The sequence below is a fragment of the Colias croceus genome, chromosome 10, assembly GCF_905220415.1.
Source record: "Colias croceus chromosome 10, ilColCroc2.1".
Lineage (NCBI taxonomy): Eukaryota > Metazoa > Arthropoda > Insecta > Lepidoptera > Pieridae > Colias > Colias croceus.
In genome coordinates, this window is record NC_059546.1 from 7,767,181 (window position 1) to 7,794,288 (window position 27,108).

General features: G+C 34.3%; 1 protein-coding gene across 1 annotated transcript; it reads right to left on the reverse strand.

Annotated features, from left to right (window-relative positions):
- Positions 1 to 754: 754 nt before the first annotated feature.
- Positions 755 to 26,626, reverse strand: LOC123695212. Its single transcript, XM_045640981.1, has 13 exons — positions 25,990 to 26,626; positions 23,551 to 23,751; positions 16,472 to 16,561; positions 16,331 to 16,392; positions 15,177 to 15,201; positions 10,735 to 10,754; positions 10,356 to 10,395; positions 9,293 to 9,789; positions 8,974 to 9,010; positions 7,361 to 7,450; positions 4,664 to 4,830; positions 4,059 to 4,265; positions 755 to 935 (listed from the first exon to the last, which is right to left on the reverse strand). The coding sequence occupies exons 1-13, from the start codon at positions 26,624 to 26,626 to the stop codon at positions 783 to 785; spliced, it is 2,226 nt and encodes a 741-aa protein (XP_045496937.1). The 3' UTR covers positions 755 to 782.
- Between the last annotated feature and the right edge of the window lie 482 nt (positions 26,627 to 27,108).

The following is a 27,108-nucleotide window of genomic DNA, read 5'->3' on the forward strand; positions in this document are numbered from 1 at the left end:
TAAATCTTATATTTGTGATAAATTCATTGATCAAAGCACATTCTGAATATATATTCCCCTATATTTTAACAATTTAAGATCTACTTTTATCGTTTTAATAATTGATAAAAAACTGAACCAAAAACTGAACATACCATTACATGACCATAATATGTGATAACCACCTATCCAATTGCCTTGCATTGCATGCATTAGAATTGAGATCACATATATGTGCGAATATTATTTTAAGACAATAATATATAGCTACATGCCTTTTCATAGTGTGTATCAAGTTTTAAATTAACCATTATTATATTGTGTCCAACGAAAACAGAGCTATCTAGGATAAAATACGGAAGCAAACACAAAATGGCTATGTTTGCAGTACTCACGATTGTTCCACTAAAAATCCATAGATGGCGCTTATTTAAACGTTTCAAAATCAAATTCATTATGTAAAATAGTGTCGATACTTGAATAAAATAAAAGTCTAGTGCACATGACTAGATGCTGAATTCACCTTGTTGTACGTATTTAACTGTAATACATTACAGGAGAGTACAATAAACATGTAGATACAGAAATGTTAAGTTTCCTTCTAGTACGTAAACATATACAAACCTTCACTAAATCATAAAGAAATATCATTAGCTAGGTATGAATTTCATTTCACTAAAATAAGAACAACTTATTTCAATTTACAACTATAATATTTAAGCAACAATCGATACAGACATACTCTAACATTTCTTAAAAATTATATCCTGTTTCGATTTCGCACAACGTATGAACAATTAGCTTTATTCAGGTGGAAGTTCAAAGTTAAAACAAAGTTCCAACAGCTCTACAGATATTTTAGCAAATTTTATACTGTCTCTGATGTAAAAATCTACAATTGGTAAGCGCGTACTCGTCACTGATGACACTTCTAATTCCGTATACTTTTCTTCCTTCTGAAATGAGGATAATAAAACTAAATAAATATATCTGTAATCGCAACTAAACCATATTAAATTTAAAATTAAGGACTCCTAGTGTTACTAGATAAAAAAGAGCGCGTGCGACGAGGACACGTGTTAGAAGTGAAACTTCTTTGGCAAGATTCAAAGATAACAAAATCGTCACCTTACTCCATGACGTGACGGTATTGCCCATGACGCGACCTTGAAATTTTACTCTCTATGCGCCTAAAAAAAGTTTCACTTAACTGTGGAGTCATCTCTACAGTTTTTTTTTTCAAAGATCAAAATCATCTTTATCTCTGAGATGATTGATCATTGTAATTTTCGGTTAGAGGAAAGTAACAATTAATAGGTATGTGGATATTATTCATTAATCCATACTATCCATACAGTAGTCCAAAAGTAATAATGCGCATAGAAATCTTCGTCACTGTTCGGCAACTGTCATATTCCCGGAGCGTCCGAAGATGATATCTATATAGAGTGGTTAAATGCATTTTCTTCATGCATAATTTAGTCAAATTATATGTTTTGTGCTAAAAGAGATTAATATGTATTTGTAAGTAATGATTTTGTTTCGATAATTCCTTGTAAGTAAATTAGGGAGTATAACCCCACGATTGCGAATATATCTTTGTTGGATTGATTTACTTGAAAAATTTTATAGTATGTACTTTTAAAGTGTCTTACTGAAGCTGGTGTAATGATGGAAGAAAAGAAGTTTAAAATAACACAAAATTTATATTGTATAAAATATGGTTTTCAAACACAGGTTTATATTTAAACCATATAAATCTAATCATTAAAATATCAGTTCAAAAGTATTTACAGTGATCATTCTTCAATATTATGACAATAATTACAAAAAAATAAAAATAAAAACAATCAAAATCAGGGATTATCTATATTTCTGACATTTTAGATAAATCGGAACTTTCATTATGCTCTTCTTCATTTTCACTTTCCCTACTGCCATCACCTGTGTAAATCATTTCATCGATTAATTCAATTCACCTTTAAAAACAAAACCGAGAGGCAAGAAGGGTATGTAATAGCAGCTCTATATAATTCCACACAGAGAGAACACGTGCTATCACCACCACTATTTAAAGACGACTGACGTATTTTTGAGTTTTTTGACTGACAGGCTACCGTCACCTACCTATTTGTTTTTGATTGTGTATGACCGTGAATTGACTTGTATTTCTTTTGAACAAGGTGTAAAATGCAAGTGCGTTGTTTAGGGCTCTTACGATTCAATGATTCGAGTGTCTTCGGAAATACGACAATTAGCGAAGATATGCATGCGCATTATTAAGTTTGGAGTATTGTACTAATATTATAAATGCGAAAGTAACTCTGTCTGTCTGTCTGTTACTCAATCACGCCTTAACTACTGAACCAATTTGCATGAAATTTGGTATAGAGATATTTTGATTCCCGAGAAAGGGGTAGGTAAAATAGGTTTAATCCTGGAAATCCTACAGGAACGGGTTTTTCTTTGAAAACGCGGGCAAAGCCGCGGGCGGTAAGCTAGTGCCTTATAAATCTTCCGCTAACACTAAAAAAGTAAAATAGTACTTTCAGCTCAAGAAAATCATAAGAAATATTATGGGTATACAGGGTGTAATCGTTAAGTGTGCACAGGCGATTATTCCGTAACTATTAAAGATATCAAAAAACTTTAAACTGATATCGAAAGTATTTAACCTAATGAGTAAAATGGCCATAATAAATTTTTAAAAATAAAACGAGAAATATCTAAAAAATTAACTTGAAACCCTCCCATACATTTAGTATGAGATACGAATATCCCATGTACATGGGTTGATCCAAAAGTAATGATAATCAATATTAAACAAGGTCATTACAGTTATAATAATTATGTAGTTCTCTAGATAGTCTTCTAACTAGAAAATATACTTAAATATTTTTTTTCCTAAACTTAAAAAAAAAAACTTTGACTTCATCCACAAAAACTCCTCCACGCGGCCATCACTTCGCTGTCGTCTTAAAATAATTTATTGCTAAGAAAGTGTTTCTTGTGCCAAGGAAAGAGATAAAAGTAAATAGGAGCTAGATTTAAAAAATAGGGTAGGTGTTCAAGCATTTGGAATGCCAATTTTTGAATGGCAGCCATCGCAACTGACGCTTTGTGATCTGGTGCGTTGTCTTGGTGAAACAGCGTTCAGGTCCGCAGTTTGCCATATCTATTTTCCTTACTAACCTACCGCAATCTTTTAATTTGGTCTGTTTAGTAAGAGCCCAATAAAGTGGCTAACTTTTTAAAATATTCCACCATAATAATTATTCCTTCAGCGTCCCAAAAAACTACCGCTTTAATCTAACCTACTGATTTTCACTTTGAATTTCTTCATTGTCACTTTGGAAGCTCGCATCCAGGACATTGATTGTTTTTTGGTTTCAGCATAAACATGGTGAACTCGGGTAACGTCCATGATCACAAAACGTGACAAAAAATTATCCTGATATCATTAAAAATTTAGAAATTTACCCTCTACATGTCGAATCGTTGTTTCTTCTTTTTGTCGGGAAACATTCTGACACGCACGGTTCACATTCAAATTAATGTAAATAATTGGAAACGTGAACTGTTGATATGATTTTTTTGTGATTACTTAGTGAATACATGAGCAAGCAAAAAACATTTATTTTATATTTTTATGTGCACAGGAAATACCCAATTATCATTACTATTGGATCAACCTAGTAGAAAGTATGAAAGATTTTAGCTTTTTCTTTCTTTTTTTGGTTTTCTGCTTTAATTACTTCGCAAATTTGAAGGGAAGTTCATTTAGAAACTGTAAATAGAGCTCCTCATTGTATTGCACAATGTGGACATCACTTCGAAAATCTGCTATGAATACAAAATGTATGGGAAATAAAATGTATGGGAGCGTTTAATGTAACATTTTTGGATATTTCTCGTTTTATTTTTAAAAATTTACTATGGCCATTTTACTCATTAGGTTAAGTACTTTCGATATCAGTTTAAAGTTTTTTGGTATCTGCAATAGTTACGAAATAATCGCTTGTGCACACTTAACGATTACACCCTGTATACACTCGAATGTTCTTGATTTCAATACATACCTTGCACAAATCTTTGGTAACTTTATAATATACTGGAGTGTGGGGAGACGGGTTTGGACCTATCAAATTATCATTCCATAGTAGCAACTGTATAGATTTATCTGGACTTTCTTCTGAATATACTATGGTATCCTCACAGTGTATTCTAATCTTCTCATAGCCACCTGCAGTCCAAGAATTTAGGTATGCTAGTTGGGATAGTGTTAACTAAAATAAAAATAATATTCTGGATTATATCTGAATTTGAATAGATACTGGGAACAAATAACTTTGCTGATGTGTGAGTAGACAATGGTGTCTTTTTAATACGTAAGTACTTAATTAATAGAATAAGAGTTGAGTTATTTTGCTGGAACTATATTACAGTGACCAAATATCCATACTAATATTATAAATGCGAAAGTAACTCTGTCTGTCTGTCTGTTACTCAATCACGCCTAAACTACTGAACCAATTTGCATGAAATTTGGTATGGAGATATTTTGATACCGGAGAAAGGACATAGGCTACTTTTTATTGCGAAATATGTACCACGGGCGAAGCCGGGGCGGACCGCTAGTTTTTCTATAAATCATAATATACTACATATTCTAGTAAATACTCACACTATAGAATGTATTTACTTCAAAACCAACTGCGCTTAGTAAAAAGGGTTCCTCTAAAAATTCAAATTTTTCGCTCTTTCTCTTTGGATCGTTTATAAGACACGCGCGATTATTCTTGAAATCGCATTTGATATCAAACTGATTCGCAGGATTTATTGTATAAATACCTGAAAGAGTAAAACATAGAGGAGGTATTATAAAATTATATCAATTAAACCAAACACAATACACGTTATAATATTGTTAGACGTAACTTTTGATTTAATATTTTTGTGGATAAATAGTTGTCAATATAGTTGTCACTGTTTCCTGTCCGAACATGCTTAGCTGCCGAATACAATAAATTGCCGCTTTCCTTTGACTCGTGGCGCATTCGTACGAATCGTGCCTAGGGGCTCGGACGTTGTTTATTTATTTTATTTATTTATTTATTTAAACAATTAGATTACACAGATCCATTTATGTTAGTACGAGACTTAATAACTAATGTTAGTAAATATTAAAAATATACTCATTATTATCAGTTGATGAGGCACTCTATGCGTAAACTTGTCTCTTTGAATGGACAAGTTCACGCACAAAGTGTTATACGACGTTTGACCCAACTACCCTCACTTTACTAATAGTCGTTGACTCGCTGCGATTTGTTATCAACTACCTACATCAATTAGGTAGCTGTGTAGAATCGCAGTACATTCTTATTACATTCAAACTAATATTTAACCCGGCCTCGCGTGTAATTTCTAAAAATATAATATATACACATCTAACCTTATATTTTCATGTATGGAGGTGGGCGTTGGCATCCGTGTCACAGCTCTTATGCTTTTACAGATGTCATCGTAATTGAAGTTTATGTACAATTTGTTATTATTTTCCAAATAAAGAATTTTGAATTTTTTTTAACCACCCCTTCACAAAATATCCGGCTTGCAAAATAGCCTAGTCCTATGAAGACAAATATTCCCTAAGTATTAACCCTTCTTTAACCAAAATTCTAATCTGCCTTGAAATTGTCAGAACTATACAAAATTCAAATGAAACCAATGGAAGGCACTAGCAATCAAATATAAAAGAATCATCATAATATGGGTTAACCCAATAGAAAGTACCTAACAAACCCAAAAAAATACATTCGACCTGAGAACTTTGTCCTTTTTTTGATGTCAGTTTAAAAAGGAACTCAGATATTATATTTCTCGTACCGTAAAAATACAACCCTTTATGTAATAATAAGTAAAACGGTGCAAATAGGTTTTAAGCGCTCTACAAGTTCCACCTCAAGATGTGTCTAAATAGCTTCATTTCATTTGAATCATGCGATCTCACTTTGACGTTTAGTCGTGAAATACATATTATGTACCGTTTTTAAGATCTAATGTTATGTTGGTAACCAATTTGCATCTTTTTACTTATAGATAGGGAGGCGAATAGGGGAATTTTCTGTAATACTCGAGCGTGGCAGTTTAATACCTTAGACCTAATAGAACAACCTTGTTAACTATTTAGCTCTATATGTAGTGACGCGCGCCTAGGATAGACGATCAGATTAGTAAAAAAAATCGATAGTCTGAAATACTCGAGCGCGTCAGATTAAGATATTGGGGGTTGATTTTAGTGTTTTAAGACTAAATTTAACTAATCTGACCATAAGTCTTTGACGCCGCCGAGTTATAGGGTCGCGAACTTGTAAAAAAAAAAGTTAATCCGGCATTCTCGAGCGCATTTTTTTTATTTTTTTTATTTTGAAGATTATAATCTAAAACTTACTAAAAATACAAAATCTGCCGGTTTCCGCATGACCAGAAGTCTGGAGGAGCCATTTCGTCTTCCGAAAAACGCGTTGCAGCATATAAGTCGCGAACTTTACTTTTTCCAAAAAAAAAAGTTTAAATAAACAAAAAAGGTAATTTTATTTTACAAAAAAAGGTCTCTTTTCATTTTTGTCCAAAGTTAAAACTTGTTTTACTTGAAGCATCATAAAAACTCAAACTCCCGGTTTTTTGAGTTTATCTCGAAAACTTAGGGTGTTATGAAAAATTGATATGAATTAACGATGATTAAATAAAAGAAACCTACAAACCTTTTTCGGTCAGATTAAGAGAACCCACCAACATTTTTGTCAGATTAAGAAAATATGCTTTCAGGATACCGAGATAAACCTCCCCTATGAAAATCTGACGCGCTCGAGTATTTCAAAAGGACTTTTTTTTCTACATTTTCAAAAATTCATCGTAACGTCACGCCGTAATCGTCAGTTTTTTTAAGGGGAGCTTCCTTGGGGCCTACTTAACACCCCTTCCGAATATCTGACGCGCTCGAGTAAATTTTTTTTTGTGCATTTTTGACGAGTTTATATGCCTAGCCCCACCACGCAAACCGGCAGATTAGTATACCGTTGTTATCAGAGGCACTTGGGGCATACGTAGTATGAATATCTGACGCGCTCGAGAATGCCCAAGTAACTGTTTTTTTTTTTACATTTTTGAAAATCCGTACACGCCAAACCCACCGCTAAAATGGTTTTTACCATAGAAGCTTTTCTTTTCGAAATTATTTTCTCTTTCGATTTTGATAAGTCTCGACGACGCCGTTGAATTAAGCCATTTAGCTACCTCGCCTCCCTATCTATTATAGTAGATAGGTAATATAAAATATTATATGTGTCACAGAAAAAAGAAAACAATAAATGCATACCACTATCTCGTGAGTCAATATCAATGCATGTTTTAGCTGGATTCGACCAAGTTCCAGGAAGTTTGTATGCTGCCTCTGACCCTGTATTACCTGAAATGTTTTTGTTGTTAGCAAAAAGTATTAATTAATAAGTAATATTATAATAGTGTGAGACCCATTTGTAAAAAAATCTTCAAATAACGATTTTCATGGGACTCACCTTCGTCATACGGACTACTGATATCCACTTAATCGGCATGTTTTTCTGAACACAAAAAGTGCAGTTGTCATTTCCTAGGGGTATGGAGGGGGGAGCTATGACGTAGCAAAGGTGGCCGTCGGGCCGTTCTATTGTGCGGTATATCTAGATAATAACTACTGGACCGATTTACTTAAAAAGGGTGTCAATTGAAAGATAATTAAATAAACATTATTTGATTCCTAAAATTCATTAATGTAAAACTAGTACCAACTGAAATATTTTCAAAAATCAACATTTTATGAAATATATATATTTTTTTAATGTAAAAATCTCGGTAACCATTAGAATTATTAAAAATTAGGTTATTATAAAACATATAGCTACTTTTATCACCTTTCTAATGAACCTTCAATAATGACAATTGAGCAGTAAACAACGAAACTACAGCCTATTAATTGAGCGTGGGTAGCGCCAAATTAGACCGATACTTCATCAGTAAAGTCAGTTGATGACAATGTAAAGCTGGTTGCTGTTCATCCCGTGGTGTATGTAGTGACATGAAACAAAAGTGCTTGGAAGGGATATGCGGTATGCCACGTCCGATACAAATGTTTTAACCAGTCTTATTATGTAGAAGATATTGATCAAAATAATGACGATGATAATTATTAGATAAAAACGTTTTTTATTAAATTTTAGCCTTGTATTGAGTTTACTAAAAACCATTATTATTAATCTTGTAATTAATCTTAACTTAATCCAAGTAAATTGCACTGTCCTATGCTATTTATTATGCTGATCACATTAGAAAAAAACACTGAAAATACTATCTATGTAATACGTTTCTGCTCACATATCAGGAAATTAAAATAAATAAAATTGACGTAACTAAATTTTATTCAGAATTATATTATTTTACACAGCTTTCCGCCAGCGGCTTCGCCCGCATAGTCAAAGAAACACACGCATAGTTCCCGTTTCCATGGAATGTCTGGGATAAAACGAACCTTTTAACCTTCCTCATGTCTCAAGCTATCTCTGTTCCAAATTTGAAGTAAATCCATACAGTACTTTTTGAGTTTTGCCCGGACAGACATAAAGACAAACAGACAAAAATTCTAAAAACTATAATTTTGTCTTCGGTATATATTGTAGATCACACCCCAAGTATTCTTTTAAACAAATATTCAATGTACAGATTTAAATTTCGTAAGATTTTATTATATTTAAAGATAATTTCAAGATGATTCATACCAAAAAGGGCTAATTTTTTACCGACGCTCAATTAATAGGCTGTAGTTTCGTTGTTTACTGCTCGATTTTCATTATTTATGGTTCATTAGAAAGGTGATAAAAGTAGCTATATGTTTTATAATAAGCTAAGCTAAGTTATAATTGGGACTGTACTATAATAAAAAATAGGCTAACTTACTCTCTCTATTGTAGACTCCTGGTTCTCCTTTTTCACCCTTTGGACGAAAATTTAAGTTAGACCTTATGAAACTAAATCAAATGAAAAAGTAATAAAAATAAATTTTGAATTGAATGAAGGAAAACTCCTGGCCGTATGACATAAAGCGATATCTACTAGAGTACTAAGTGTAACTTTTGGTGAACCACCTATAAGTGATTCTCAAAATTCTGTTTTATTTTATTATATTAAACTTCAGTCTCAAATCTAATTTTCATATTGATTGATTGATAAATAAAATTAAATATGAAATATAATTACAATATTCAAGTAAACATACTTTAAGTACCAGAGGTCCCATCCTACCGTCTTCCCCTCGATCACCCTTTGGCCCCAGAGGACCCGGCTCGCCCCTTACTCCTGGTTTTCCAGCCATCCCGGTATCCCCTCTAGGTCCTGGTTGTCCAACCAATCCCTGACGGCCTTCACCTATTTCTCCTTTTTCTCCCTTGCTACCTACATCTCCTCTTGTCCCAGCAGCTCCTGTATCACCCTTTATCCCTTGTTCTCCTGGTACCCCCTTCTCTCCATCTTTTCCCCTTATACCTTCTTCTCCTTTATCACCCTTATTTCCTTTTTCACCAGTTTGCCCCTTTATTTCTAATATTGTCACGTTTCCTGGAATGCCCATATCACCCTTACTTCCTTTTTCCCCCGTATCTCCCTTAGTACCTGGATATCCTGGCATTCCTATCAGACCAACATCTCCTTTTTCTTCTTTCGTTCCTGGATCTCCCTTAATTGCTTGCATAATTCTTTCCGGGTTATTTACTTTTTCTGGAAAAATATAAAAAAAAACATATAAGACAACTAAGTACTTGTAGCTTATAACACTTAAATATGTGTTTGTAAAATATGTTCGAATCAAATACGTCATACCAATTTAGAAAATATGATTGAGATTAAAAAAAATTCGGTATGTGAGAAAGTTTGTACGTACTCAATATTTAAATATATTAGCTACTAGCAGTCCGCCCCGGCTTCGCCCGTGGTACATATTAACGTTTTACCATCCTCGTACTTGAAGGAATATAATAAATAAAAGAATTATAGAAATCGGTCCACCCGTTCATGCGTGATGCCGTGACCAAGGAAAACGGGTTTCATTTTATACATATACTAGCGGTCCGCCCCGGCTTCGCCCGTGGTACATTTTTACGTTTTCTCTCCATAAGAATCATCCTCGTACTTCAAGAAATGTAATAAAAAACGAATTAACGAAATCGGTTCAGCTGTTCTCGAGTTATGCGCTTACCAACACATTTTGCGATTCATTTTTATATTATAGAGAATATATAGATGTTACGACATACACATTTTTTGTATATGAAACTCATAGTTACCTGTTTCAAATGAATTTGAATCAGCCTGGCATTTTATATACTGAAAAAATATTTCAAGTGTAGTACAAATCACATTTTTGCAAAAGTCGCTACAATAATTTTAATGTCCTAATTATTGTTAACGATAATCGTTGTTTGCGATAGTAACTGTTTGTCTGTCTCTTATTCACGCTTGACACTGAACCGATTAGGATCAAATTTGGTTTATATACGTATATAGCTTGAAACCTAGAAAGGACATAGGTAGATAGTTTTATCTATAAATATTGAAATTAAAACAATCAAATTTACTTTTTCATGTTTGAAGTAAAGCTAAAATATATGAAACTAGGTTATTTTTGTAAAATTTATTACAACAATAAAAACAAGTACTACTTACAACTTTTAGTACACATTTATCTGAAACATACAGAAGAAAAAATGAAAAATAAAAAAAAATATATTTATTTATAAAAGTTATAAACCATAATATGTTTTACACAGATACACTTGGATTGACGTTGCGCGCTTTACGCATATTGGCTTAATCTATGTTTATTAAAAAGGATTACCTATTAGTACCCACACTAGGCAAACCTGTATCGTGGGCACTGAGACGATTTTACCAAAAAACAAAATTGGATGTCCTCGGTATGATCAACGCTTATAACACGTACAAAAGCATTTTATCACTACAGGATAATAAATACTGAAAATACTAATTAATACAATTAATATAATATAATTATGTTGAAATAAATAAAATAAATGAATATATTATATAGATACTGTATATATAAATATAATAAATATGATAAATATGAAATAATATAGGTGCCGATTATACTCAAATTAAAATTAAAAAATAATGATGCAAGAAGATTTTCTGTTGATACGTAGTTTAGAGAATTATGGTTGTTAGTTACGATGATCTTTGCTTTTTTAGAAGTACAATTTTTAATATTACAATTGGAGCTAATTTTACTATATATAAATAAATATACTTACCAACAAATGGATTGAAACGCTTAGTAAAAGAAGTATTTACACGAACATTTGGTATTTTGTAAATACGCTTTCTCACATACTTAATTCTTGTAATTGGGAGAGGTAATGACCCATTTGTGTGTAGATATAATTAATTTATCAAGGATAAAAAGTTGGCGAACTGTAAGAATACTGGCGTCTTTATAAAGGTTAAAAGTAGGGTATCTAAAAGGTTTTTGTAACTTAGTACCGCTCGTTGAGCCCTCTCAATACGAATTAGGTTTGACTTAACGGCGCCTCCTCAAGAACCAATGCAGTAAGTAATTAGTGATTGGCATAGCGCGAAATTTAAAGTTTTGAGTAATTTGAAGTCGGCAGATCGGCGGAGTTGCTTCATAATAAAAATGATTTTACGCACGCGATCAGACAGAAGATTTATATGATTCTTAAAACTTAGATTTTGATCCACCAAAACCCCTAAGTACTTGGCAACTTCAACTCTTTCAATGTATTGAGGTGCACATTCGTCAGGAGATACATTTATTAATCGATCAGTGATGGGGCGGACTCAGCAGTCTTATGAAAGCAGATTAAATTCGTCTTGTCTAGATTCAGGGTCAACAAGTTACGTTCGAGCCAAGAGTTTACCTGTATCATTCCCTGCCTTGCAGCTAACACTGCCTCATCCCAACTGCCACTGTGAAAAGTGATAGCAGTGTCATCCGCATAACAAAGAATATCAGCACCGCTCAGGGGGAGGTTGTGAATATCATCCATGTAAAGAATGAAGACAGTGGGATCCAGGATACTGCCTTGTGGAACACCGTAATTAACTTCTTTCGTGGCACTAACACTCTCTCCAATCTTCACACATTGAAGTCTCCCTCTGAGATAACTTTCGAACCATAGCAATGCATGACCCCTGACACCTTTATTATCAAGTTTTCTAAGCAGCAGCGGGATAGAAACAGTGTCGATGGCCTTCGCAAGGTCGAGAAAAACACTGAGACATGCGTTTTTGTTGTCCAAATGTGAAGATATACTATAGATGTCAATAGGCTTACAGCATCTGACGTACTTTTTTGACATCTGAAACCGAACTGACGAGATGATAGAAGATTATTGGACTCTAGAAACTTGGTAAGGCGGGAGTTAACAATTTTCTCAAGAATTTTCGAAAAAACGACTAAAAGTGATATCGGCATATAATTATTGGGATTGTCACGAACTCCTGATTTATAAATTGGGCAAACTGCAGCAACCTTCCAGCTATTAGGGAAAATACCCAGTGATAGGCTTCGATTATATATTGACGTTAAAGGACATAAAATTTATTCCCGAAACTGCTTAATTAGTGAATTATTAAGGCCATCAATGCCAGGTGATTTTTCATTTCGTAATTGTAAAATAAGGTTTTCAACTTCAGATGTTGAAAGGTGCATGTGTAAAGAACCAAGAAATATTGAAGGATTTCTGAAGGACGGGGAGCGATAAATACCTAATATGCAGGATTTTTCATCAAGCACAAGCTGCAAACAATTTGCATCGTCGATTAAAGGTTCCGACACTGAAACGCTCAGGGCACTCCGTACATGAGCCACAACTCAACCGTTTTGGTTAATGAACTTACTGGATTTATTTAAAAATTTAAAAATTAAAAATTTGTAATTATATTCACTTGTAAGATAAGTTCTGCATGATTCAAGGTTGGAAACAGTGTTAAATTTTATTTTATACGAATCTAAGTCTATTGCAATGTTATTCGCAGCCAAAAAAAAAACTCCCTTCGTCGTGTCTCCAGTTTTTCAGGGTATTCCTACCAGAGTCTCAGCCAGAATTAGTATACTTGGAATCGAAATATCGAATGATGTCCAGTTTCGTTGTCATCTGGAAGGAAAGGCTAAGCTAGCCTCACAAAAACTTGGTGTGCACTGTAGAGCGGGACAGTAATTCACATCCGGCCAACGCCTACAATTTTACAAGGCTCAAGTCAGGCCGCACATGGAATACTGTTCCCATCTCTGGGCCGGAGCACCCAAGTATCAGCTCCTTCCTTTTGACCGAATCCATCGACGAGCTATACGATTAGTGGACGACCCTCGTATTACTGATCGGCTGGACTCTTTGGCTCTCCGTAGAGATGTTGCATCTCTCTGGGTATTTTACCGCATCTACCACGGCGAATGCTCTGACGAACTGTTCGGAACAATACCGGGTGCTGAATTTCACCATCGAACTGCTCGCCACAAGTTGAAATATCACCCTCAACATCTGAATACTTGGCGCTCTTCCACCGTGCGATTTAGGAGGAACTTTCTACCACGCACCACTCCTCTGTGGAACCTCCCGAGCTCAGCATTTCCGGACAGATACGACTTAGGGTACTTCAAAAAGAGAGCGTACTCTTCCCTAAAAGGCCGGCAACACACCTGCAACCGTACAGGTCTTGTGGGTGATTATGGGCGGCGCCAATCATCGCATTAATCCGGTGACGCGCCAGCTCGTTTGCCCGCTAATACATAAAAAAAAATTAAAATCTGTACTGCTAATGTCTTTTTTATTGATTTTGCGGCTTTCAGTATCTCGTCGCGCTTCGAACGGCGAAGAAATCGAACAACAACGGGACAGGATAGCTTATTGGTATTGTTAGGGCCCTTCTCCTTCGAAATACGGGGACCCACTCGCATTGCCCAGTCTATGTCTACATCGCTTAGTTCCACGCCAACTTTTCGAGCCGCTAACAATGTAATATGCTGAAGGTTTTCGTGAGAAGTCTCCAGGATACCGGCTAATTCAATTTCATTGCGTAGATATTGTTTCGCTTGTAGGTTTAATTCGCATTGAAGATTGGATATAGTGACTTTCAGGTCATCAATCTGCCTAAAGTTACATTCCAATACCTTGATACGCGATTCGCTTGTATTAACCTTCTCCTCAAGTTTATCAAGGCGCTCGTTACAAATTATCAACGAAGAGCAGTTAGGACACTCCCATATGTTTTTTGTTCTGCGGATAATCCACTCACGTCAATACATAATGGACAAAATTTTTATCCACAGACCGCAGACGAACATTTGACGAAGTTAATGTTATCTTTAAAAGATTTAAGGCAACCGGAGCACTTCATATTAACTTAATAATATTATGTAATCTGTAACGCCGCGATTTTTTTACAATATACTTCCGTGTCAGTTTTGCGGAAGCTTATCTTTGCCGCGCGTCGACTCGTAAGTCGTAGCGCACGGCAAGCTGGTCGCTCACAGGACTTACGTGTGGTAATCGCTTGCACGGAGATGCTGCCGCAGGACACTACCCGTCACCCGACACTTTGTTATTTGCGAAAGAATTACTTAACTCACTAAATTAATTAAAATCACATTAAATACTTGTTGCACTGTTCTTGTTCGTTCACAAAGAGTTTATTTTACAAAAATGTTTTAGAGAAAACTTGCTTAAACAAACTTTTAGAGCACTAAATAATTATTAAATACGGAGCATAAATTATAAAGACCAAGTTAACGATTTGACCGAGGCGTCAAAGAACAAGCAAGAAGCTTTCATGTAATTATATATTTTTTTTAGTATTATCACAGACTAATAATAATATACTACGTATACAAGTACTATTCAATAACGTAGAAATAAACAGTCACTTTGCGTAGGTATAGATACAATATGGGCAACATATAATGTAAAATTAATTAAATTGTATTGGTAAAACTCATCTAAAATAAATAGACCGTATTTCTTTTCAATGTATAAGCGATAAATAATTGGTCAAATGAATACAGTTTTCGTACTAATTTCAAAAATTCCCAACAAATAAAAATAAATTAAATAAAATTGATTAAATACCTAATTTTCCTGCACCACTAGAAACCTGAAACATAATTTTCACATAAAAATTAATTATCGTATGTACTTTGTTAAGCTGAGGCTCCCTAAATTTATGCCTTTTTCAAGGAATATTACATTTTTTAAAGATTTACTTGGACTTTATGTCTAAAATAAATGTTAACAGTAAGAAAATATAGTTTACTAGCTTACCGCCCGCGGCTTCGCCCGCTTTGTCTAAAACCGAATAAATTATATACTAAAACCTTCCTCTTGAATCACTATCTATTACAAAAAATTGCATCAAAATCCGTTGCGTAGTTTTAAAGATTTAAGCATACAAAGGGACATAGGGACAAAGACTTTGTTTTAGCAACTTTGTTTTATAATATGTAGTGACTATCCAATCCCAAGATATTTTTTCTCTAGATCAATTATTACTTTAGTTATAAACGAAATAAGAATTGAGACTTCGCGATATTCAACTTTATTACGGCTGTGTTAGCGTCTAGCACCCTAGCGGTCTAACCGGTCTCTCAGTGCCAGAAATTATGTTAGGGAGCCTCCTCTTAATATAACGATAATAATTTATACATTGCTTATAATATTAGAGACATAAAAATAAATACAGTTAAAACAACTCAAATACACGCTTTAATAAGATAAACTCGTAAACTTTTGGTATTGTCACCTATCCTTGATAAGTGTACAAAGAAATTAAAGACTTTTTAACGGATTTTAAACGCGATTTATTCATTATTTATTTTCCCGACGTTTCGAACACTTTACAGCGAGCGTGGTCACGGGGAGACTGAGATGTTGTACGTCTTGACGGTCATTCAAAAATCGTTATTTGTAAACTACCTCCACCTATTCCTCCGTAGTTGGTATGTGGAGTATTTTTCCGGATGTTGGCAGTATTGGCTGATCGTGTCTTCTAGCCGAAACGAAACGTCGGGAAAATAAATAATGAATAAATCGCGTTTAAAATCCGTTAAAAAGTCTTTAATTTCTAAATGTATAATACTCGCGTAAAATCAAACCCTAGAAAATACTAAGTGTACAAAGTTTGGATTAATATGCCGTTAAAAGTGGGACAAAATGAGTCTTAAGAATTTGGTGACATACAAACATACATACAGGTGAAGCTAATGAAAGCGTGTTAATAGACTTACAACATTTATTTTGGATCCATCCACTATGAAAACATAGTCACTCGATTCTTCATCAGTGTTTGCTAAAAGAAAAAAAAAATATTAAGTATTAAAATTTACCCAAACATAATATATTACGTGGAAGTTATTTATAAGAATTACCTGGATTTGTATTCACTTTTACTATACAACAAAATATAAATAATATAACACAAATTGTATTTGACCACATGGTGGACGCGTATGAACTAACTGTAACGATATATTAATTATATTCCCATTTTCCTGTTGGTTTTCGGAAATTAATGTGCCATAATGTATCCAAATAATATATAACAAGGTAATTGATTATAATATGACGTTCCTGTTCCCGTTAGCTAGGTAATCATAATTTAATTAAATAGTTCTATGGTAATTTATTGGCGATTGAGGAAAAGTATAGACAATTATTACCTACATTAATATGGCTAGACAAAACCATTAAGTATTATTAAAAAATGTCAGTTGATTAAAAACGGTAAGACAATATTGTGATATTAGTAAGATTTATATTAGAAGTATTAATAATGTATTATCGCTATGAAGTTATTTATATTTGTTTTAATACTTATACAATAATTATCATGAGTCACAAGACCATTGTATTATCTAGCAGTATTTTTGCTAGAGTGGGAAAGTGATATGGCGCTGTCCTTTTTCCAAACTGGAAATAATACTGCTATAAGCTGTTACTAATAATATTAGTAGATTAATCCAGTCAGATTTTATGCTTTAATTAAAAATATGTCAAAGATATAGTGAAATATGCTTTAAAATAGAGCCACCTAGGACAAATAAGAGGAACTAAATTTCGGCACAACCCCTGTAGTCAGTCTACTGCAGAATTTTTGTTAAGAGTCCTTATACAAAGTTGCGCTGGACGAAAGCTAGTATTTTTACGTTTGAACGCGATCATCGTGTAGTCGAGTAGAAAAGGCTGCAGCGCTCAAAGTGGAAACATTATAGGACCTTATTATCTCGGTATCGTCTACTCCACCAATTCTAATCTAGTATCGTGGGCTTCCCGACTACTACGCGCGGGAAAAACGTACTTTAGTAATTTTGTGTCTGACGGAGCAGCGCAACACGTCCTACTCCCTAAAGCGCGGAGCGCGGTCTGCCGTAACAGCGTTTGCGCTCCCGTATATTATAATCGAAAATTCCAGAGAACTTTAAATTATTCCATTACTTTCATAAATCATATAATATGTATTTTTTTGATTGCAAATTTTTAAGGATAAATCTATAATTTAATGTGTATTTTTTATTTTTTTTTACTCTGTCGTATGTTTTAGAAATTCGACGCCAAATACACATAAAATTTCATCAAAGTAAGGCTATTTTAACTTAGATTTTCTTTAAATTTTTGAATAAAATTACTTAAATTGCCTCGAGCATATTTTAGGATGTCTCAGTGTCTTTATTGTTGTATATTTTATAAGAAAACTTTTTCTTTTAAATTCCGTGTAAACTACAAAGACACGAACGTCCCGCATGGAAAAAATTGAAACACGCCTCAGGTTATTGGCTATTAAACAAACTGGACAATGAAAATCAATAAATTGTCTCGAACTTATTTTAGATATTGAATAAATCTTTAATTTAAGATATTATAGCACATTGTTAGTAATTTAGTTTTGTTAAACGAGCGCCTAAAGAATTACAGAAAAAAATCAAAATCACTCTAAAATCGATAAGGATTCTTAAGGGTATAAAACAAAGATGGTGCTTTGAGTACAAAGTATAAACTAAATGATTTTAGTTTATACTTTGTACTCAAAGCACCATGGATGATATTATTTTCAAATTAAAAACGAATTCAAAAGCTTTTTTTCATCTAATAATGTATATGTTACCGGAAATGTATGAAATCAAGGAAATTTTTTAAGCTTTTATTGTACTCTCCTAACATTTGTAAGTCTATGTTCTATTCATTATCGAAAGGACGACGCGACGCCCCCTCCCCCTCCTGTTTGCTTCTTGTTTACGTAATTTTTGGGATGCGCGTAGAGTTTATAATATTCAAACGGAAAATTAAATGAATATTTATTTTTGTATGAAAATAAAATCTAACATATTATTATCAAAAATCGTAGAACAAATGTTGTTACTATGATGTTAGCTATCTTGTCCTGCGAGGTTGCTGGTGTTTTACAAGTAACCCTGTATAATAGTAAAAGACCACTAACAATAATATTTTTTTACATACGAATGAAGTAAAAATGAATATTTTTATAATTATTAATATACTCATAGACCGGGAGATATTGACACAAAATTTCGAGTCATTTGAAACAGGATGGCGGTTCTACAGGGGTCTTAGTACGCAATGACAAAAAGAAAAATGATGGTGTGAACGCTGGTACCGGCGGCTTAGTCGCGTGGGTGTTAGTCGAACTCGTCGGAAAAATAGCGAAAGTCAAACGATTTGTAACACAAAAATTTTAGAATTTACCGATAGCCCATAAAAAAGAAGTAGGCGGTAGTGTCATGCCATACTTTTCCGGTGTGACTTACAGCCCGCCATACCGACGCGAATGTGTTGATTTCAATAAAACAATTATTCAACCATTTGTATCAGGCTAACTTTTGCACAGGTAACCATTGTCGTGCAGCCATTTACGAAAATCGCCATCGGAAGATTCCAAATGGTCGCCATACCGCCGAAAATCTGCAAAAAAATTTTATTTCGCCAAACTTTTTGTACCAGTATTGCATTTGGATTTTTGGAGAGTATTTGATAAAATGTGACCATTATTATATTTGCCATACTTCTAGTAGGGGGAAAAAGTGCTGTCATACTTGAAAAATTAATTTAGTATTAATTTATATAAGTGAAGATTTCCAACACCTAGATCTTTGAAATTTTGTATTTATATTCGTTGATCCTCAAACTTACAGGAAAAATAAGTGCCATACTGAATTTATATTTTTGGTTTTATGGCATTCAAATGCTTTATAAATATAAATTTATAAAGAATAGAAAAAATAGAAAAAATAGATTTTTTTTTCTATTCTTTATAAATTTATAAGTGCCATACTGTTACAAATCGTTTGACTTTTGCTATTTTCCGACGAGTTCGACTAACGCCCACGCGACTAAGCCGCCGGTACCAGCATTCACACCATCATTTTTCTTTTTGTCATTAGAACCCTGTAGAACCGTCATCCTGTTACAAATGACTCGAAATTTTGTGTCAATATCTCCCGGTCTATCACCTATGTCATGCGTTCAACAGGACTATTTAAATTGTAAATTATTTACAAAAGTAAAAAATGTATAAATACAAAAAGAACTCAACAAATGTATTGAATGTAAAAAATATAATAAAATGTTATTGAAAACGTGTGGGAGTTAAATGTTTTTATATTATGATAACTCGTACGTTTATACATGGACTATCAATCCTTTTTCCTTTACAAGGGTCGAGGTGTGCGCTGCGATAACGTTATTTTAAATAAAATATTTTTAGAACAAGTTAGGGATTATGATGTACAGGTATTAAATTCAATTAAAATATTATTTATTTCTATTCAGTTTCAATTGATTTCTTTCTGTTTCATCAAATATATTAATTACTAGGGGATATACTTACATAATACATATATGTAAAATATTTAAAAAATCAATGTATTGATTTGAGTAGGTAATGTGTTTCTTGATAAACAAAACTCGAACGAAACTCAAACGTAGAGTTTTAAAGAGCAATTCATCGTACTGTGTTGACTTATTAATCAGTTAAAATCTTTCAACAAAGCATATTTTGTATATTCCAAACTGCAAACTCCAAAACTCCAAGTAAATTTAATATTTCGGCTTTATTATTTAACCATAATAATAACTTAAATTTTCCTTCAACTCGATGGGTTTATAGATACCTAAACATTTAAGTTTTATTTCTCAGATAAGATATGAGGAGGTAGTTACTTTATAGCGGATAATATTATTTATCTTCATTTCTAACTGAACAAAATTCCGATGCAAACACAATAATGGCATCTACAATATTATGAACCAATATTATGACAATTACCTATGAACCTTTAAATTTAGGTCCTACATGTAAATAAGTCATGTAATGTCTGGAGACCGCGGCTCGGCAAACGAAGCGTAGGACGCCCTGCTACACGGTGGAGTGACGACATCCGCAGGGTTGCTGGTCAAAACTGGCGACAACGAGCAAACGAACGGGCTCAGTGGCGTGCCATGACCGAGGCCTATGTCCAGCAGTGGACAAATGTAGGCTGATAATGATGATGATGACGATGAATCTGTCTTTACAGATTTCAAATTAAGAAATAATATGACGCAGTAGGTATTTGGTTCATAAATTTATTACTAATAGACTATTAATTGGTACATCTACGTAAATTTGATTGGACCGAAGTTAAGGTAGGTAAATGAAATACTCCATCAACCTGACTAATGCAGGCATAAATCAAAAGCCATGATTGCCGGACGTCTGAATGAATAAAGAATATTAAGAAGATGTGACAGTGTGAGAAATAAATAAATATTTTATACTACATTACTTGTACTATGTAAGACCTAATAACCAGAGATAACCAATTGATAATAAAAGAAAAAACTAAACGAGATAGGATATATTACGTACTAGAATATGGTATCATATTTTATTGTCAGTTCAACTACAAATTACTGAATAGTTTTTTTTTACTATATGAGCTGCCAAATAAGTAAAATAGAACCAACATATTCAGACATCAATAAATAGGCCATCAATTTTTAAACCATGTTCTGATTATATCAGTTGCCCTTGTTACTTACCAAAACAGCTTCGCTTCAATATTATATGACAGGTAGGCTTACCCTGTCAAGGGATTGCTGTGAACCAAAGGAGATATATAGCGACAGGAAAGGCTAAGGAATGAAGTTTACCTACTCGTATCGATGCTTCATAATAATATCATTGATCAGAATAAATGGTGCTATGTATTAAAAACTGGACTGCTTTTTTAATGAAAATAAATTTACAAATATTTTTATTATGCCCTTATAAACTTTTATAGGATGCTGAAAACTGCTATGAAAAGTCATATTTACCTATTTAAATCAATTTGAAAGCTAAGTAATTAAGGCTCCACTTAGACCAGCTTATCACGAAATTATCTCCTTGAAAGTTACCCGCTAGTGGATTTGAACACAAACCTATTATTACCACAGAGTGCCACAGATAGTATAATACTATGTATTAATAATTTAATGCATCTGTTTAATATTGACTTATTCTATGTCATGTCGCAACAGTCGACTGAGTCAATCACACGTATCCAAACATCTATTGTTGTGTTATCAGACGCAACCAGACCGGCTCTAGCTTAACGTTCATATTCCTTCGAATATCATTTCATACCTGACTACCGTAAGATTAAACGTATTGATATTCGGAATTAAATTTAATCCAAATTCTATAATTTGGAACTGGAACACGTGACTTCGTTAATCTTATATTTGTGATAAATTCATTGATCAAAACACAGAAAATATATTCCCCTGTATTTACAATCTAAGATCTACCTTTGTCACCAAAATATATACCTTAATTGCATTGCATGCATTAGAATTGATATCGCACACGTCATGTCTTTTTATTATTATTAGACAATAATTATTATACAGTATACAAGCCTTTTTATAATGTTTAGGTAACAAGTTTAAAATTAACCATTATCAAATTGTGTCCTTAACGAAAATAGAGCTATCTTCAAAGCAATCACAAAATGGCAATGTTTGGTCAAAGCAGTACTCACGATTGTTCAACCAAAAATGCATAGATGGCGTTAAAAATGTCACCATTATTTAAATGTCTCAAAATCAAATTCATTATGTAAAATAATAATAATAATAATAATAAACACTTTATTGCACACACATAACAAAAAATAATAAAAACACTCAGAGTAATAAGATGCGGTACAATATAGGCGGCCTTATCGCTAAGAAGCGATATCTTCCAGGCAACCTTGGGATATAGGAAAAGTTTGAGGAAAAAACAGTTGGAAAGTAGAAGGAGCATAGCGGAGTATTATAAAACGTGCAAAAAAAAAGTATTTAAGATTACAAGAATATAAATATTATATACAATATACATAAAGGACAGAGAAGAACAAGATGAGATTAAGACATGTTAGAAAGGATAAAATATCTAAACGTTACAAGTTGTGAAGGAAGTGTTGTTTGACCAGAAACTTGAAGGAGCTGATAGTTTGAGCTTTCCTGATATTGATAGGGAGCGAGTTCCACAGCCTTACAGCTTGAACGGTAAAGGAATCATCGTAAAAACGAGTTTTGTGAGCGGGCATGCGAAGCGTAAGGTTATCTATGGAGCGTAAATCGAGTTCATGAGAAGCACCCAAGAACACGAATCTATTTTTGAGGTAGGATGGGGATCTAGGATCAAAAAGGATAGTGTATAGGAGGGAAAGGATGTGAGTATTCCGGCGAAGTCGGATCGGCAGCCAGTTGAGTTTTGAGCGATATTCTGATATATGATCATATTTGCGCAAGCCAAAGATGAATCTGATAGCAAAATTTTGAAGTCGTTCTAATTTGTTAAGTAGCTCCTCATTAAGGTCTGGAAAGCATGCATCACCATAATCAAGGATAGAAAGCAACAAAGACTGCGCCAGCACAATTTTCGTAGGAACGGGTAAAAAGTTGCGCAGTCGACGTAAAGATGAAGTAACGCCAAAAACTTTACGACTTACTTCTTTGATGTGTTCGGTCCAAGATAGGGTTTGATCAATATGAATACCAAGGTTTTTAACCGAAGTACTATAAGGAACTGGAACTCCATCGATCAAAATATGAGCCAAATCCGAAAAAGAAATCTTTGATAGTAAATAAGAGCTGCCCAATATAATAACTTGACTCTTTTCAGGATTTAACTTGAGACCATAAGCGTGAGTCCAGTCGACAATGGATTGAAGATCAGTGTTTATGCGAGAAATAGCTTCTTCAAGATTTTCCAAAGCCGAATGGGTGTAAATTTGCAAATCGTCTGCATACAGATGGTAGAGAGACGAAAGTTTAGAAGATATAGAGTTAATAAAAATACTAAAAAGGAGAGGTGACAACACGCCGCCTTGAGGGACGCCAGCAGAAAGATCACACCATGAGGAATAAGATTCATCCACTCGGACGCGCTGCCGACGACCCTGCAAGTAACTTCGAAACCAACCAACCACCGCAGGAGATACGTTAAGAGAACTAAGCAGAGCTAACAGGATATCAAAGTCAACGGTGTTGAAGGCATTAGAGAAATCAAGGAGAGCAAGGATTGTTAGCTGCTTATTGTCCATAGCCATACGAATATCCTCTGTAACTTTGACGAGCGCAGTAACCGTGCTATGACCCGCCCGAAACCCTGATTGCAGTGGATCTAAAAGGGAATTATAGTTAAGAAAGGAGCACAACTGTTGTTGAACTAGCCTTTCTAGAACTTTAGATAGGAATGGAAGAACGGAAATGGGGCGGAAATCGGAAAAAGTAGATGGATTATTTTTTTTAGGGAGTGGAATGATGAAAGCATCTTTCCAGACCTGAGGAAAAGAACTCGAAGATAGGGAGAAATTAAGGATGTGGGTAAGGATGGGAAGGATAATATCCAGAATGGGTAGAATCATAGCACGGCCAATACCATCACAGCCGAGAGCATTCGAAGCGATGGCCAATATATTCTTCTTAACGTCACTGGCAGTGAAAGGTACAAGAATGAACGGAGGAAAGTCAGGAGTTTGCAAGGTGGAAAGAAATTCAATGGTATTAGTTTTAGAGTTACTGTCCAGAGTAGACTTTGACGTAGAGAAATGTTTGTTAATGAGATCTAAATTTATATTTACAGGAAAAGAGTTATTCTGCGATTTACCAACTCCAAGTGTTTTTAAAAATTTCCAAGTGACTGCAGTGTTGCCGCTCTCAACAGATTTGTGAATATGGCGTCGTTGTGCATCTCTACACATCGTATTGCAGCGATTACGAATTGCTTTATATTTTTCACGATTGGAGTCCGAGTTATTCATTTTGAATTTCGCCTTCGCCAGATTTTTTTTGTGAACAATGGATTTGAGTTCATCTGTCAACCATGGAGCTGGAAAATGCTTAATTTTGACTGCTTTAATTGGCGCATGAGTGTCGTACAGTTTTGTTATTAGTAAATTAAAGGAAATCACCTTGGAGTCTATACAGTTAGCAGATGTGACAGGAGACCAGTCGATTTTTTGAGCATCATCGCACAGACGCTCAACGTCCATACCTCGAAAACTGCGCTGTAACAATACTTTGTGCCTTCTTTTGGGAGGACGCACACGGTAAGAAAGGAAGACAAGGTCGTGGAAGGAGAAAGCATCGGCAGCACACTGACCGTGCTTAGAGACAAGATCAGGGGAGGAAACAATAATCAAATCTAGGAGAGAAGGACAACAACCAGGAGAGATGTGAGTAGGATTGAGAGGAAGGAAATTTAGGTTACAAGAAGATACGATAGTTGAAAGCTTGTCACTACGTCTGTCATTTTTAAGAAGACAAGTATTGAAGTCTCCCATAAATATGACGTGATCATAGAGAGGACGTACATTCTCTAGCGTTTTTTCAAACGCCGGAAAATAGTTAATGAGAAGGGACGGAACATAGAAAACTCCTAAAAGAAGTTTGGTGCGGGAAATACTGACTTCAATTAGCAAGTGTTCGGCCTCGTCAGCAGGTGGCGGTTGTGGAGATGTGCTAATAATGGAGAAATCTAAGTCAGAACGTAAATATATTGCAACTCCACCACCCACCCGACCGGTACGGTCGTTACGAACCAAATTGAAGCCAGGTAAGGAGTAAGAGGTTGAAGAAAGACAGGGCTTGAGCCAAGTCTCGGAAATAAGGATAGCATGAATGGAGTTAGAATGAAATGATGCAAGCATATCGGTGAAATGTGCCGGAATACTCTGAGCGTTGATATGGATAACGTTAAAATTATTTAAAACATCGGAAAAGGTAGAAGTCAAACATTTGTCAAGAGGTGGGGTGTCAATACTCTGAAAACTATCATCACAACTATGAGCGCTTAGAAAGGAATCACAATCACTATCATTAGATAATGAAATGATAAACTAAAAGATATATATTTAAATATGAAAGAAATATATTATATAATATTAAATAAGGGGAAAAAAAAAGTATATATATTAATAAGTATATAAAAAAAAAATAAAAAAAAAAAAATAAGTGTAATTACTTTTCCTATACCCGCCAGCTACAAAGAAGAAAATAAAATTAACAAACAAGTATACACAATTGAAACACATTAACAAAAACATTATCATAAAATGGAACGTACTGACAATACAGTTGACAGTTATAATGACTGACATTTGACATTAGAGAAATGACAAGTAAAAGTCACTCAAGTCACAACAAAGAATGACAGGTTTTAAAAGTGTGAAGTGAATAAAATATTTAATTGCTTACGGGGGTAATCTAACTTTACAACAGAACAGATAAAAAAGGGACACAGAGAATGACAATTATAACAAAAAGAAAAGAAAATAAAAATATATGTACTGAATACCGATAAAATAAAGAAAAGTCACAAGGGCTCACTTTCGTCCGATCCTTTTGGGCCTGGTGTTACCTGAGCCCTTTGCCACTGGAGCAGCACTGGATGCAACGTTTAAAGCCTCCGCTGGTGGATCGCTGACGATGACGTCGAGCTCATCAGCGCTTGTGACCCGGTGTCTAACACCATCGGTGGTTCTAACAATAATGTTTCCATCCTGGGTCCAACAGTTAGAAACCCCAAACTTCTTACGTGCCAACATAAAGGTATCATGCCGCGCTTTGGTGAGAAATTCGGAAATAGTAATTCCAGAATTTTTAAGACAAGTTTTGGAGAACCAGACTCGATCTCTAACTGGCACACGGTCAAATTTGACAACAATTGGCCTGTTTCTCTCGGCTGTGTAACGGCCCAAGCGGTGGCAACGACTAAAGCACTCCGCATTAACATCTGGCAGTTCAAGGCGCTCAACGATCACTTTAGCCACAAGTTCAGCGGTGTTCTCCTTCTTCTCTTCAGCAACACCATGAAAAAGAAGCATCTTGCGACGAGAGCGAGTTTCCTGCTGGTCCGAGATTTTAAGCAATAACTCCACTTGTGCATGTAGTGTCTTGAGAGATGAAGTTACAAATGTGCGGAACAAATTAAAATCTGTTGTGTTCTCACCAGAGGTTGTTTCATTGTTCAGTAGCTTCCTTTCAAATTCTGCCATTTTAGCATTAAAATTGACAGTCATCTCAGACAGAGTGTGCTTAAGTGACTCCATGATAATTTTGTTTGAAAAATAACTTGTAAGTTGTATAAAAAAGTGAGACAAATAAAGGAGAATGATGCTGGTAGGTACAGCTTATTACACAATCATAACTTTACACTTGAGAATCAAATAAAAATATTTAAAATTAGAATTTAGTAGAGCAGTTAAAAATCTGTGTTACTTGGTTCACAACTCACACAACTAAAAATTATATCCTGTTTCGATTTCGCACAACGTATTAACAATTAGCTTTCTTCAGATGGTAGTTCAAAGTTAAATAGTGTCGATACTTGAATAAAATAAAAGTCTAGTGCATATGACTAGATATTGAATTCACCTCGAAGGTTATTTAACTGTAGGTAATACATACGAGTAGAATAAACATGTAGATAGGTACGTAGAAATTTTAAGTTTACAAACATTTACAAACTATGTTTACA